The sequence below is a fragment of the Lissotriton helveticus genome, chromosome 5_1 (genome assembly GCF_964261635.1).
Source record: "Lissotriton helveticus chromosome 5_1, aLisHel1.1, whole genome shotgun sequence".
Taxonomy (NCBI): domain Eukaryota; kingdom Metazoa; phylum Chordata; class Amphibia; order Caudata; family Salamandridae; genus Lissotriton; species Lissotriton helveticus.
Window position 1 is genome coordinate 154,913,309 of NC_136065.1, and position 14,286 is coordinate 154,927,594.

At 44.0% G+C, this 14,286-nt stretch overlaps 1 protein-coding gene across 2 annotated transcripts in view; it reads right to left on the reverse strand.

Annotated features, from left to right (window-relative positions):
- Nucleotides 1-14,286, reverse strand: part of COL5A1 (collagen type V alpha 1 chain) — a 523,191-nt gene that overhangs the window by 204,539 nt on the left and 304,366 nt on the right. For both annotated transcript variants that reach the window (XM_078641937.1, XM_078641938.1), the window contains exons 10-13: nucleotides 13,731-13,772; nucleotides 13,480-13,542; nucleotides 7,705-7,779; nucleotides 3,371-3,463 (exon numbers count right to left, since the gene is read on the reverse strand). In XM_078641937.1, the coding sequence (XP_078498063.1) occupies nucleotides 3,371-3,463; nucleotides 7,705-7,779; nucleotides 13,480-13,542; nucleotides 13,731-13,772 (273 nt within the window). The remainder of the gene's footprint in view (nucleotides 1-3,370; nucleotides 3,464-7,704; nucleotides 7,780-13,479; nucleotides 13,543-13,730; nucleotides 13,773-14,286) is intronic.

Here is a 14,286-nt window from a genome sequence, read left to right on the forward strand (position 1 = left end):
GAGAGAGATAGCAGATCCTCACTTATAAACAACAGTGCCCCACTCAAGAAAAGGTACAGAAGGAAATGAATGCGATAAAAAAGGAAAAAACAAGTTAATGCTCATGACAAGCCAATACAAGTATAGGGGCACCAGACAAGATCTCTTACTACTCTTTGTGGTTTGTGTTTTTATGGAATTGGTGTGTTTATTGTCACCTGGGTTGATGGTTAAAGCTGGTCTTGAGAGACTGCTAAAGAGCATCCCAGCAGAGTTCATTCTAGTGGTGAGTGAAACATTCAAGCAAATAACCAAAAATGTGAAGCAGGGTATTCCACCCCGACCTACCCGTCTGCAAAAACCATTTCCATTATACCATCATAATCTTGATCTTGCTTTGCAAGGGGGACAGAGAAGTCTTTGAACAAACTCAGTCACCCAAATACCAAATCACTAACCCTGGGCGGTGAACTCTGCTCCACCCGCGGAGTTTGCAGAGTTTTTCACACTCCACGTTACGCTGAGTCTTTTTCCTCGGTCGCGTTCGTCAACGTCAAGTTGGCGACTGCGAGCGAGGAAAATCAACCTCCCGGCGAGATTTTTCCTCGTTCGCGATCGTCAACATCAAGTTGGCGAGTGGGAGCGTGGAAAATCAACATCCCGGCGAGATTTCTCAACGCGGGGTCAGGTTTCTCATTGCTAGTGGTTGCGTATGCTCGTGACAGCTCGCGTTGAGAAGCTGCCTGTTCGTGTGAGAAAGTTGCCTCTAAAGTAAAAATCTACTCGAGTGGCAGAAAAGGAAAGTAGGGACCGCTTGCGCTGTGCATAGTGCCGTTTGCAATGATTGCATGGTACGGTCAAGCATCCGGCACTGTGCAATCAACACGTACAGCATTTTCTATTGTACTCCGCCGCTTGCGCAGCTCCACGTGGTGCGGCGGAGTTTTTCTTTTTGCACTTCGCAGAGTTCCGAGTAGTGCAACTCTGCGAACTCCGCCCAGGGTTACAAATCATTTGAATTACACAGAACACCTCAAACAGAGTCTTAGAGTGGGCAAGAGTGGAATGCTTTTGGTGGGCAATGGGCATGAGTGAAAAACCCCTCTCCATGCAGTGCCAAAGCAATAGTGTAGTTGCCCTAATACAGTCAATGATAATAGGTCGCTCGTCCAAAGGTTCTTTTATACTGCTGTGTTGGGGGAGGGTCGTGGTGATCTCTTAGTGCACTCATAGTTAATACAGCCACATTCTTGGCAAGTGTCCGCAACTTGCTAGATTCAGGTAAGCATTGAGGGCCTCCTTTATGAAAACTGTGGCATCGCTGCGTGAAAACAGTGGTGAAACAGTTTTCACTGTGCCCTTCTTGCGACAGGATGGATGCCCCATATTTACTGTACGGCGCTCCATGTCGCAGGGAGTAACAGATACGTCAGTATTTCTGGCTTATCTGTAGGCGAAAAAGTTATGCATTGCTGGGGTGTGTTTGAAAACAGACGCAACTCCAGCAATCTGTTCTTTCACATGGGGCAAGGCCCATGTGAAAGGGACTGCGTCAGTCTTACGCCTGTTGTGAGGCAGGGGTAAGATATTGACGCAGTAAAATCCTAGAAGTGGCACCAAATCTACGAGGCTTTTTGCGGGGTAACGCCCACCCTGCATACATTATACCTGGAGCAGGTATAATGTGGCAGAGAGGTTTACAAAGTGATGCATCTGCCTAGATTTGTCACTTTGTAACTAGGCGCAACATTGCAAATTTTTTACGCCCCCTGTGAGTCACAAAAAGTGATGCAACGGCAGTGCAAAAGTGTTGCAAGGCATCATAAATAAGGCCCTAGATATGGAAACTACTGTGGGGCTTATTAACAAGCCCCTTGTAACACTTTTGCGCCACCGTTGCATAATTTTTTGCGACGTGGCAGCGACGTAAACAATGCCCCTATTTACAACGTGACGCATCTAGGCAGATGTGTCCCCTTGTAAACCCTAGTGCCACATTATACATGAGTCAGGTATAATGTATGCAGGGTGGCCGTTCCCACGCAAAAAAGCCTCGTAGAAGTGACGCCGTGAAATCTACAAGATTTCACAGCACCATTTCTACGACACCACTGCGTCAAAACCTTACGCAGTGTATAGGCCTCTCCATGCATTGCTGGAGTTGCATCATGCTTGTGACACAACTCCAGCAATGCATGACTTTTGCGCCGGCAGATGCGTAAGAATTTCTGACATATCTGTCAATCGTTGTGCCATAGTGCGCCATATTATTAATACAGCGCATTCATGGTGGCGCAAGGGTTTTGCACGCAGGCACAGGGATACTGAGGCATTGATGCAGATGCATCTGTTTCTTGTAAATAAGCCCCTGTGTATTTCCTTTTAATGCCAAGACGGTGTATGTTAGTTTGATCTGATTTTATATTATGTTCCTAAACTTATCAATAAGGCTAATTGTCTTTGAATAAACTACAGAAGCCCGGCTATTAAAAGCTACTTTGTCCCTTGTGCCCAAGTAAGGTCTCCCCTTGCTAATGTGCCTGCCCAGAATTACAGTATTCATAAATAGTGTGTTCTACTGCTGCAATCTAGTGATGTAAATAAGAGCCCATGGGCCAGCATCCTCTTTCTGGGCAGCATCAGTGAGTGAGACGTTATTCTGCCAATGTGACCAGGACAGGTCTCCCAAGGCCGGGACTGTCCCAATGCTAGCTTCATAACTACAAAGTTGCTTTTTTTCTATATATGTCACATATTATTTCCTGGAGTTTCCTTTGGGACTTTCTGTTCTGTTCTGAAATGCAGATGTGTGCTTCTTTTTAAAGGAATGCATAGTCCTAGATGAGTTGTGTGCCCTGAATAGAATATTTTCATTTCATTCCAACACATGGTGCAGTTCATATCATATATCCTGTGAGGCAATCGAGTGATTTATACATACATTTGTGCAAGCATATAATTTCTAGAATCGTGTCATTTATTAAACCTTTGTGTCAATTGTACTAGTGTGGAGTCCAGTGGCAACACTAATTTACAATGAAAGGCAATACGATGTTTTAACTCTTGGTTGCAATTAACTCATTTGGTTAAAAGTCCAACAGCATCATACAAAAAGAGATACTTAAATATTTTAAAGCACAAGCCCCTGTGTGAATGCATGGTTATGCCCTGCTTTCCTAGTGTAACATCCTAACTTGGCCTACATTGCTACACTTCATGCAACCGGGCTCTGAGAACCACCATTGAGAGCACTGAAAGTAGAGACAGATGTGACCCCCTCTGCACTAGGGCCAGCCGTGTCCACGTAAGTATATGTAATTCTGCATTTTTTTCTCCAGGTAATATGCACGGAGGCACACCTGCTGGGAAAAAGTCCAAAGTGTGACCTTACCCTGGCCTGCTGTAATATGGCTTGCGCTTGTGACTCTTGAGCAGAAACTTGAGGTCCTTTGGAGCCACCATCACCCCCTCCTGAGAAGCGGAACTGAAAAAGAAAAGGAGGCATCGGTTGTTCATCTCATTTCCTTGCACAAATGTCATCCTCTGTCGTTAAGGAATAGTTCACAAAAAACATATATAAATAGCACAAAGTTTGTCATGTTTACTTGGACCAATTTAAACAGACTGGAAGGACACATAAGAAGCTCTCTGAATTCTGGTACAATTTATGAAAATGGTGTAGAACATCCTGTCAGTTGATATGTTGCGGCATAACAAAAGTTTGTCATACATCACTGAAGGTGGAGAACATGCTTGTAACTCCTTAAGTGCCCATTTACATTATTTTTCTTTCTAGATTTCCCTGCTGCTCCTTATACTAACCTAAATAAATTCTGGAGAGAATACATATTTAGATTCATTTTAAAAAGATGACATAAAATATCAAAAATGTATCTAACTTGGCTTCAAATTCATGTCAGATTCCCTGTAGTCAAAAGCCTTTATGGCATGCTTAACTGGAACCAGGCATGGGAAGCCTTCTTCATCTCCACTCCTGTATTGAGACTGAAGTTCACATGCATTGAACCATCATTACATTGCAGTGGGGTCAGTACATTCTGGAACATATATTTGGAGGGGTGCACTAAATGCCATTAAAAGAACATTCTGTAGTTATTTTCTAATTCAAAATTGCTCATAAGAGTCATCGAAACTAAAAAGGCCTCTCCTAAAATATCTCAGAATTACATCAAATAAAATAGTTCTCCAAATACTACTTCTCAAGTGTTGGATAAAAAGACTTGTTCCATATTTTATCAATCTCGAAGGGAAAAAAACTGGTTGTCCTGCCAGAACTCTTCATATTTCTGATTCCATCAAGACGTTAGTTGGCGTTTTGATCACATAAAATGTCACCCACTTTATTATGCCTCATCTCCATTACATTAGCCTAAAATAACATCACTCAGTAGTGACATAGTGATTGGAGCATTAACATACCATGACTCAGCACACACAGGTACCCTTATCAAGAACAATTAATAATGCAGTATCGGTCAAACTCTAAGCATCTTTACACCGTCGATTATAAAACAATATCAAACCAGTCGTGATAACAGTGAATAGTGGTATAAAGAATATACACATACAAAAAGTCGAATTTTTATAAATATCTAATATTCATCCTGAAAATCGTAATCGAATGCATCTCTCTTGGACCCACATTCAGTACCTAGGCTTCAGGTCAATACCAGAGCACACAGTACTTACAAAGCTTGTCTCTGGATCAATAAAGGCCAGTTGACAACAAACATGCCTGGCTACTGGATCAATACATAAACACTACGAATTAACTTCCTTTGATTGTAGATCAATAGAAAACCACCTAGAAGTAATGTCTCATAACTATGGGTCAATAGACAAGATGTCAGGTTTAATAACGCAAAAGCAGACTCGGTGAACTTAAGATCTGCCGTAACACACTCAAGATCTACACAAACGCGCAGTGGCTGAATGCGTCACAAAGAGAACCAACAGAGCACTCAGACATGACATGTCATGACTCCAGATTCACACAGCACAGAAAATAAACATTGCACGACCCAATACACACAAAATAAATCAGAAATAATTCATCATAGCTATGAATTAATACTGAACAACTCAATTAATGTATATCTATAGAACGAGACAATAGTGTTAATTATTTAAAGTTTAATAAGTGCAGTTTGATGCAGGGGAACTTACAATTACCATATGTCATGGTCGACTAATACAGAAGCAGCCAGAATTAATCAACCATGGCCTAGAAGGATACAGAATTAATATATGATAAATGTTGATCACTGACAAAACACTCTTGAGTTCAGGTAACACAACTGTACTCACAAAACCAATGCATCTCAACTATGGAACAATACATGGTCACTCAGAATCAATACTGACTCCGAAGCCACCCTTGCCCACTTACTCTACAAGGTGTATCTCAAGGATCATTGCTGGTCTAACTTGATTTCTCTTTACACCACCCAATGTTTGGTGACATCATCTGTCCTTGAAAACCATCCCACCCCATCTCCAGTCATGTTTTTAAGATTGTCTCACCGCTATTCACTTCTGATTGGCACTAGGACCATCTATGCGGAATTCTTCTAAGCACGGTTCCCCTACCTCTTCCCATCATCTTCCCTTCTGTTGTTCTGTTGTACTATCACCCCCCCCCCCCCGACCTGCAGCGTGAGGTTCTCTTCAATCCTAACGAGATATGAGACTGCTACATCACTGCCACTGCTAGTACGCCTTGGTACCAGGAAGTGAGCATGAGTAAAATCTGACACTTCATCCCATTCCACATAGCCGGAATACCATTTCAAAGCATCATGGTCTATTCTTTTTTTTTTTTTATCTCAAATGTTTTTAGGAGAGAGACCTGGTGGACATCCTACTAACGGTAGCATTAAAAATAATCATGGTCTATTCTAACAGTCAGCTCTTTAGTTATAATTTGGACACAAGAAGCTATTGCAATCTCCCCATGCACACTCATGCCATCTCCTACAGGCACAAGGCTAACTTGAGCTCTGCAAAAACCCAGCCCATTACAAGCTGCAAACACTCGGCTTTATAGTTGTTCATGGCTTAGCACTTGGGCACCTTTCTTTCACTCTTAGGGGGAGTTTTTACTAAGCTTTTGCGCCGTGTTTGCGTCACAAAAGTGATGCAAAATGACGCGAAATCTTTTTTCTGTAATTTACTTTCCAGCGCTAAACTTGTTTAGTGATGGAAATAACAGAAAAGTAACGTGAAGCAGCGCACAGTGCTACTTCGCAATACTTTGTGCCATGGAGGCGTACCAAGGGTGGTGCATGCCACCACCCAAGATTTTTCACGCAAAACCCAATTTACTTAAAACAGTAGATTGGGTTTAGCGTGAGAAAACTGCGCCAGTTTAAACTAGGTGCAAGGAAAGAGAAATGCTTTCATTTCTCCTTCCTTTTCCGACTTTGCATGCGTGCTGCAGTGTGCCGCACACATACAAAGTGGGAAAAGCTTTCCCTCGAGTTTAGGCATAGTGTTTTGTACAGGAAGGGTATCCTTCCTGTACAAAACCTATGCTGGACTCATGCACACACCCTAGCACTACGGCGCTAAGGTGGGTGCATGGCATGCAGTAGCAGAAATCAGCGTCGGCACAAAGGAAAGGGGAGGAGAGAGCCATATCTTTGAAGGTATGGCGCTCTCCAGCTCCCTCCCTGTGGCGCCTCGTGGGGTGCTGCGCTGCATGAATTTTTTTTAAATCTCCCCCTTAGACTCTATAGCTCTCCATGCATCCTGCTATCCACCAACCAGAATCTACTGGACTCACCCAAACCTCTACCCTTCTCATAGATTTTGGTTCTTCCATCTACTTGATTCTACCACTGGAACTGTTATTCCAATTATCAGGGTCAGTGCCTTCATCAGGGCGTTCAAACTAGACTTAAAAGAATCATCAGCTGCCACTGGAGGGCAAAGGTTGATTCTGACCTCTTACATTCTATAAATATGCACCGTTCACTCATGTTGCATCCATGTGGATGTCTGCTTATTTTTGCCCTTTAAAACCCTGAAGAATGCTGATGTTTGTATTCTTGTCCACATCTGGCTGTTTCTGTACTAATCACACTCCCCAGCATCACTCCCATCACATACTCTAAACCGGGCTTCATTCATCTACTCCAGAAGCCATGTACCACTTTTGTACAAATGTCAAATACTTCTGTTCAAAATGAGACGTTGCTACAATAACAAATACCTAAAAATAGATTTGGTAGCTAGCACCTGCCTCTGGCTGAATCAGGATGACAATCAAGGAGTAAATTGCGTATATCTGGTGCTTTGGGGTACATTTGGTGGGCAAATAGATCAAAATACAGTGTTTCTGCACCTCTGTCTGGAGAATAGTGTGTAATATTAGTGTGTTAGCCCCCATTGCAACCTGCATAAGGTGGAACCGGTTGCAATTTGAGCACCCCCTGAATACAGAAAACCATGCTATCAGCATTTTGATAAGAAGGATCCCTCTCTCGCTTATTAAATGTGCTCTTCTGAATAGTCCCTTTCATCAGATCACTACCAGGTTGTGTGCAGCCATACATTACTGCTCTACCCCTTAGAACAGCTGAATATATTTTACCTAACACATTATATTAGCATGCAAGCCACATACACTGATAAACAATACTCCACAGACTGTTTGGAAAAGGCCATGCATCATGGAGCAATCAGTTTACTCGTCATACTTACAGGCAGCATCAGCATAGTACCAGGGGGACCGGGTAAGCCATCAGCACCGGGAAGACCTGAGCGGCCAGGAGGACCCTGCCAGACACAAGAAATATGCAGTCAGTTATATATTAATGCTTTACTTTAAGACAAATACTCATACATAGCCTTACACCTTCATTTGTGTTCTTCTTCCCTCACATATCACCTTTGGGCTATTATGATGGCTCCAATGATCTTTTATGATTTGCATTAGTGCCCATTAACAGTTATTGTAGTGGCCTCAAAATGTGGTACCCAAGAATCTTTTAAGGAATCACCAACTAGGTAAGGTTGGGTTGTGGTAATTACCGTAACAGTTTTTTTTAAAACTATGGGGCATATTTACAATAATTTTGCATACTGCAGCATCGCAGGCCTTCTAGCTGCGCTGCCCTATGCCAAAAGAAAAGGGCAGGAATGTGCTGTATATACATGATACGGCGCATTCCTTTCCTTCTGCCAGCGTCGGTGCACAAACTGCAGCCAAGCGCCAACGCAGGCATCCTTGCATCATGGCGCACGGGGTTCTGTGTTGTTGGCATGATTGTTTTTGTGCAAGAAGGGACACTTTCCTGCACAACAACAATCAAAGGGGGCATTTTCCTTATTCTATGGATGCTGCAGAATGCAGCACATCTGGAAAGTGGAAAGGGAAACAGTTGGAACACCCCGGTCTGAAGCACGAGTGTTCCGACTACTCAAGTTCGACCACGCTTGCCATAACCATGCATATGCCGTAACCACCCATATGTGTGGTTAAAGCAGTGCGCGGTCTAGCTGCAGGAAGACAGAAGCAGGAAGACACTGCAGTGAGGTAAGTGGGGTTGTAGGGGTAGTTTTTAGAGCTGGGAAGGGGTCGGTGGTTTTTAGGGCAGAGAGGGGGTTGGGATATGTTTGAGGGTAGTGGAAGAGGTTGAGTTAATTCAAAAGACTGCACAGGGAGGGCGGGGTAGTTAAACTTACGGGGCAGGGTTTTAGGTCTTAAGGCAGTGGGAGGGGAATTAGTTTTTAGGGCAGGTTGAGGGTCAGGTTAGGTTTTAGGGCAGTGGAAGGGGTTAGGGTAGTTTAAGGGACAGCTTGGGGGGTGGGGGTCAGTGTAGTGCACGTAAAGGGACAGGGTTTTTTGGCCTTATGGTACTGGGAGGGGAACAAATAGATGGGGCAGTTTTTAGGGTGGGATTGGGTAGATTTTAGGGCAGTGGAAGAGGTTGCAGTAGTTTAAGGGACATCGCGGGTGGGGTAGTGCAACTTACGGGGCAGGGTTTTAGGCCTTAGGGCAGTGGGAGGGTAATGGGTAGTTGGATTAGTTTCTAGGGTAGGTGGGGGGTTGGGGTAGATTTTAGGGCAGTAGAATGGGTTGGGGTAGTTTAAGGGACAGAATGGGGGGTTTTAGGCCTTAGGGCAGTGGGAGGGGAACGGGTAGATGGGGTAGTTTTTAGGGCGGGTCGGTAGGTTTTAGGGACAGCGCAGGGGCAGGGTAGTGAACCTACGGGACAGGGTTTTAGGCTTTAGAGCAGTGGGAGGGTGATAGGTAATTGGGTTAGTTTTTAGGGTGGATGGGGTGTCGGGGTACGTTTTACGACAGTGGAAGGATTTGGGGTCGTTTAAGGGATAGCGTGGGGTGTGATGGTGGGCTAGTGGCGACCTTAGCCACACGTACCCATTTACCATTCATACCTATACAACAACATTTTGTGGTAAATGCATGCATGGTAAATGAATGCATGGTTAAGACACATTCATGGTTTGGGCTGCCGGGTGGGAGGAACGCGTGGTTTAACCCCTTCCACGCTCATGACGAGCTGGGCTCGTCATGAGGTAGCCTCCTCGCACGCTCATGACGAGCCCAGCTCGTCATGTAAAGTGCGGTTTTGAAAATCTCAGCGTGCGAGCAGAACTCCGCCCGCACGCATGCGGTTAACCATGTGTGCTTCTATCATACAAACTTTGGTAAGGTATTAGTTTTGGCGCTGCCCCAGATTTACGCTATGTTGTAAATCTGGGGCAGTGACGAAAACCATGGGTGTTGAATGGGAAGACCCACATCAACACCCATGAAGCGCCCCTTCTATGCAGAGTAAGGAACTGCCTTACTCGCTATTTACAAGGCCATGAAAAGCTATGCAGGGTGGTTTGCATGACCTTCTAAATATGGGATGGCACACTGCGCCTCTGGAGTGTCACAAAAGTGCCGCGCCTGCGGCGTAAAAGTGCTGCACGTGCATTGTAAATATGCCCCTGTGTGCCTATATGTTAATGTATGTTAATGTATAATGGACCACCACTATGATGATCTGCTGCAAAATTGGAATTCCTACATCGACTAGGTATTTAGCTATGTCATCCCCTACACAACTACAACAACCTTACCCCATCCTATTCCTAACCCCGATGCCGACAATTACACTCATTCTCATCCCAGTGCTTAATTTCTCGGTGGGCCACTGCAGCTTGTACCCATACCCAGCCAGCACTACCAATGGCAGTGCCAACATAACACCTAACCATCGCACTCCTACAAGTGTAACAATTCAAACTATTTCAGGCCCCCAAAGATATAATAATGGCATGAGAGACTGGCATTCTTCATTTTCAGTGTGTATTGACTTAATAAACATGGCTGTTGTGCTCATTTCAAAATTAAACGGACAGTGCCACCATGTTGTGGACTGTCACTAGAGTTGGTGCTGACAATTAAGCGCTGGGGCTGAGCACTGGAAACCACCTGCACAAATTAAGCCCTGCCATCCTATTCTTATGCATCTCCCTACCATTTATTCTAAATGAACTTTATTCCACGGTATTTCCGTATGAGAAAATCCTATTTTAGAGAACAGAATCACACCATTCCAAATTGTATAAAGAAGGAATGGGATGCTGCCCTCGAAACTTAGATGTTTTGTACCTAAATCGGGTTCAAGTGTAGGAAAACAAAAGCTTTCGTGAATCGGGCTCTAAATTTGTAATTGGAAGAAATGGTCCTGAAATACATTATTCCTTGTTTTATAATGGAATATTAAACAATTTAGCTTCAGCTAAACTAAATGCTTGCAATGGATACAGTATTTACCATAAAGACCCAGAGCGGTGATTCCTACACTCTTGAAAACCTATCACACTGATATATACTCCTAGAACTCCTCTGCTGAGATGCAAGAACAATAGTCCCTGCTCCAAAGATCAACTGATTGTCCATCAACAAACTCGGGCATTCATTGAGTCCAGGGGCAGTGCAGATATAGACATGCACTCCCAGAATCCTCAGCTGAGCCTGGAGATCCTACGGTAACACTTGTTTGTGTTGATGTGCTTCCATTTCTTCCCTGGCTCTCCATGTTGGGGGACAAGAGTGGATCTGTGAGGTGCCATGTTTTATAGTAGAGGGACATCACTTCCAGGGATGCTTTGAGAGGGAATGGCGGTGACAGCCAGAGGAGTGCTATTGAGGGTGCTTAAAAGGGATTATTGTGTAACAATGTGGGATCTTCCCACCATTACATATTCCCAGGGTTAGATTGTGATGAAAAATCGGACAGGGCACGCATAAAAAAATCGGCCCACATTTGCATAATGCCTTCCCTCAAATCACTTCTTTCAGCGTCGTTTTACATAAAAGGGAGGGGAGGTGGGGGGGAGGGGGAGGCGGGTGGAATGCATGCATCAGTTTACACTAGTGAAACAAACCTGAAAACAAGTGAGGCCACTTCTGCTCACGCCCCCTGCCCCACTTAGTATGCCTACATTAATGGGAGGCCCAGCGAAAGAAAAGGGGTGACACCTCTACCTGTTGCTGCTATACGGGAGATAATGAGTGCCCATCTCCCTCCAGAAAGGCCACTCAGACACCCACTAGGTCCCTGGCGGTATAGTCAAACAAAACAACAGAGACACCGCCCAAATCGGCCCCCAGGCTGCTCAAAAGCAGCCCTCAGCTGCAACTCGCCCCCGGCCCCTCGGGCATTGCCCGAATGTTGCCGTTACCAATCCGACGCTGCATATTCCGTCAAAGCTACCTACTGAGTCAGTTACTGAGACAGGTCCTAATGGCAGTCACAACTGGAAACAGTGAGGCCGCATATGATTCATTTGAATTGACATTTGACACAGAAGTTAGGAAATAGCTACTGGATTGCACAGCCTTCATTGCAAACTCGATAGGAGAACCCTAACCTTACCCTTGCATATGTTGGATTTTCATCCCAGAGAATTAGTACCAGTGAAAGAGCCTTACAATAGGGGAAATTGGTGAACACTAAGCAAAGTAGAAGGGTGTTCCACTGTAAGAGGGATAAACCCAACCAGGATCTTTACACACCAAAGTTTCTCAGAAAGTAAATTAGTGATGTCACAGCACTGAACTTGGGGGATTCGTGCTTCTTGTTGTTAATAACTACCTTCTTAACCAGATGCTTTGGGACTAGTAGAACTAAGGTTGCATTGAACGAAATATTCCAAAATATCTTTTACAAATGTGTGAAAAATAAGGTCAACGGTCCAGGAAGAGATACATGGATTCCTTGGTTACATTGAGTCATCTGGGTCTCCTTACTAATACAGTATTTGCTTCCATTCAAATAGTCGAACCACTACAATTTGTACCCAGGAGTTTTAGTGTTATTTCACACCCCATAGAAACATCTTATTTGAGGGGGCCCAAAAAAGGTGCAGAGAAAAGGGTCGAGATCTCCAGATAAGTTAAAACCCTTTCGGAGCTGTATTCCAAGAAGTTTTTAATTTTTTTCCTTCTTCTCCGAGCAATAACGTCCTTTATTTTTTATATATATATGGGCTGGGTGTCTGTAGGTAATTTTTCGAAAGCATCTCTCTCTGTCTGTCTCTTTCATTTGATGTACTTAAGGCTTTATTTAGAGTTTGGTAGATGAGGCACACCATCACAAACATGACGGCTATCCCATGCACCATAATACGAGTTCATTATAGCCTGTGGAACTTTTAATAAGGGAAACTGGACATTCACCACGCTTGTGACAGATTGTTCCATAGGCCAAACACTAAGTAAGGTCCCAAGATAATAACCTGTGTTTATAAAGGAATTATTTTCTATCCGAGCCAGATCCCTATCAACACTGAGAGGAGGCTCATATCTCCGGTACAATATAACCTAACCTGGTTGTTTCTATGTTGGAAGTGACACAGAATACACTAGGGGGCAGATGTATCAAGATACCATTTTGCGATTCTCAAATAGCGATTTTTAAGGAATCCAGGAGGCCCATAGGAATGAATGGGAAATTATTATCAATTTGCGATTCGCAATTTGCTAATCGCAAATTGAGAATAATTACAAGGGTGCAAGGGTGTCTTAAGGACACCCTGCTGCACCCCTGAATTTGACATGTTTGCGCATATGGCGCACATACATGCGTCACATGGCAGCTTTAGAATTTTAAAAAAGTGCATTTTGAAAAGAATTCGCAAATTACCACCAACTACAAGTTGGTGGTAATTTACGATTTCTTAGTCAAAAATCACAAAACTGAAATGCTTAATACATGTCAATTAAGAAATCGCAATTTGCCATTTCTTAAATGCTTACGCAATATTAAGGAATCGCTAAATTGGCGATTTCTTAATATTGCGAGGCTTTTTGCATGATACATTCCAAATCCCGTTTTTTTTGTCGCAAACGCTGCTATTTTGCGAATCGCAGCGTTTGCGACAAAAAAAACGGATGATACATCTGCCCCTAGGAAACAGGTAATCAATAAACTCTGGACTTAAAACCCCACTTACCCTCTCGCCTGGATCGCCAACTGGACCAGATGGACCTGTGGGGCCTGGTGGACCAGGATAGCCCTAAAGAAATACGAAGTGAAAGAGAGACACTGGTCAGAAACTCACAATGTAGCTAAAAAGAACACAAAGTCCCCCAAGAGTTTGTTATTTTAGTGGTGCGTATGGAAGCAATGAAGGAAAAAACTGTGGGATTCAGGACAGCAGTCTGTGGCACAAAAGCTGAATTCGGAAGGATGCATTGGACTTACAGCTGGGCCTTCTGAGCCGGGTGGTCCTTCGATGAGCATCCCCTGCACAAAGACAGAAACAAGAAAATAGGATTAGTCGAAACACACAACAAGAGTTCTACGGTCAAATGCTAGTGCTCTCTGAGCCCTGGGAAGGTGTCCCTGTGTAAATCACCAGGTTGAAGAGAATATATTTTATTGGATTTAAAAGTCAATTTGAGGCTAGCAGAATACAATGGGTTCATCATGTTTCTGTCTCGAGCACCCACCAGGAGGGACATCATCACAGCAGAGGAGAAGAGAGGCTGCTATGGACTCAGGGTCCTACCACCACATGGGGAGACATCCTGCACTCCACCGACCACTCAAGACATTATTCCCTGCCTCCCAGCTGCCCCTCTGTGATGCCTTGCAACCACAACAGTAACTACAATATATATAGTTTCTGCAGGGCTACAGCAGACCACCTCCCTCAGTTGATGCATTAGTCAACCGAGCCATGTGATCAGAAACGACAATACAAAATGCTTGAGGGTGTTGGCCCTTGTGTATGGGGAAAGAAGCGTCATGGTTGTAT